Raw genomic sequence first — 1,430 nt, forward strand, 5'->3', positions numbered from 1 at the left:
CACAAATTCTCGCAGAATGGGCTTCATGGCCTGGATTGGCGGCGTTCTCGTCGTATTTCCGAGCTACCTGGCTCAGTGGGCACTTCTGGAGATGGCAGGCGTTCCATACGCCGTCTGGTTATGCTACTACTACTAATCCAGTTGAGTAATACAATGCTGCTCTCAAACGCGATGTCACGGTGCATCGCAAATTAAAAATGGGGCTGCTACTGGAGCGGTTCATTGACTGGTGTTACCTGCAAAGCACACAAGCGAAATTCTCACACTTGTTCGTCAGATCAAACAAACAGCAGCTTCACCGCTTGATCGTCGTGAGCCTGATCCTGAGGTAAATTGGGGAACGCCGAAACAAAAGTCCACGATGTCAAGAGGGTTCAACTCTAAAGGTGCTGGAAAGTCTCCATTCACTTCGATTTACAGAATTATAAGGAATGGTTTACTTAGTGGTTCACTTTACACAGGAATTTTTGTTTGGATTTAGAAACGGGTTTGGAAAGACTTTTCATCTTCAGCGATTTAATAAAACAACTACATTTTATATTTAACTTTAACTTATTAGTTTTATCAAATAACCAAATTTGCAAATTTCTTTATAAAATTTTATCAATCGCAGAAGGCGAAAAATCTCCACTAACCTGATTCTTCTATCTAAAAAAACATTCTTTGCTTTTTCAATTTGAAGTGTTGAAATTCGACGCTTCAAACAGCAACTCAATTATTTTCCTTTCTTGTAAAAGTCTAACAATCGCAAAGCTGAGGCAAAAGAGGCAGGGAAACCTTCTGTATCAGGTGATGCCTGGTTACGAGAAAAGCTAGAATCCAGATTGGTGCTGGAAGAGATGGCTACACCAGCCATCGAGGTGCTGGAAGAGATGGATACACCAGCACCTCGATTTTCCGAGGCGTGAGCTCATAATTGCAATCTTCACCAGGCCGATTTACCGGTAATGCTAATTCGGGAAAAGAATAATCATAATCGGGCAAGACGGCGTTGGGAGTGCACTGATCTTTAAGTTAACTGATATCTAACGACATCGTTGATCAAGTTTACAGTGTTGAAATATTTTGCAGGTAGGCTTTACTTTCTTAACACTGTTCCTTACACTGTAAGGACTGATGAGGGCGAGATAAAAAAAAAGTGTATATGTTTTTTTTTTCATGTATTGAAGTACAAGTACTTTATCGACCAATCAGAAAGAATCAAAATGGGTTTTTAAGCGGAAATAATACCCACCCAATTGTATTAACCCACAATGATCATTTTGATATTTTGCCGTCTCATTGGTTATAATTAGTGTAGACCTTCATCGATGTTTGAAACTGATAAAAAAAAATCGTAAAAAAAAAAATGGCACGCAGCTATCGCCTCGGTGATACTTGGTTCGTCGTGTCATGTGCTTGACGTAGAGCCTCTACTAAAGACTACGGCA

The 1,430-nt window shown here is 40.1% G+C and overlaps 1 protein-coding gene across 1 annotated transcript in view; it reads left to right on the top strand.

The window, feature by feature from the left end:
- Positions 1 to 839: 839 nt before the first annotated feature.
- Positions 840 to 1,430, top strand: part of PPTG_23871 (hypothetical protein) — a gene marked incomplete at both ends in the record, with an annotated part of 2,777 nt that continues 2,186 nt past the window's right edge. The window contains 2 exons of the mRNA XM_008913666.1: positions 840 to 904; positions 1,360 to 1,380. Coding sequence (XP_008911914.1) covers positions 840 to 904; positions 1,360 to 1,380 — 86 coding nt within the window. The remainder of the gene's footprint in view (positions 905 to 1,359; positions 1,381 to 1,430) is intronic.

Source organism: Phytophthora parasitica, assembly GCF_000247585.1.
Source record: "Phytophthora parasitica INRA-310 unplaced genomic scaffold supercont2.55, whole genome shotgun sequence".
Classification (NCBI taxonomy): domain Eukaryota; phylum Oomycota; class Peronosporomycetes; order Peronosporales; family Peronosporaceae; genus Phytophthora; species Phytophthora nicotianae.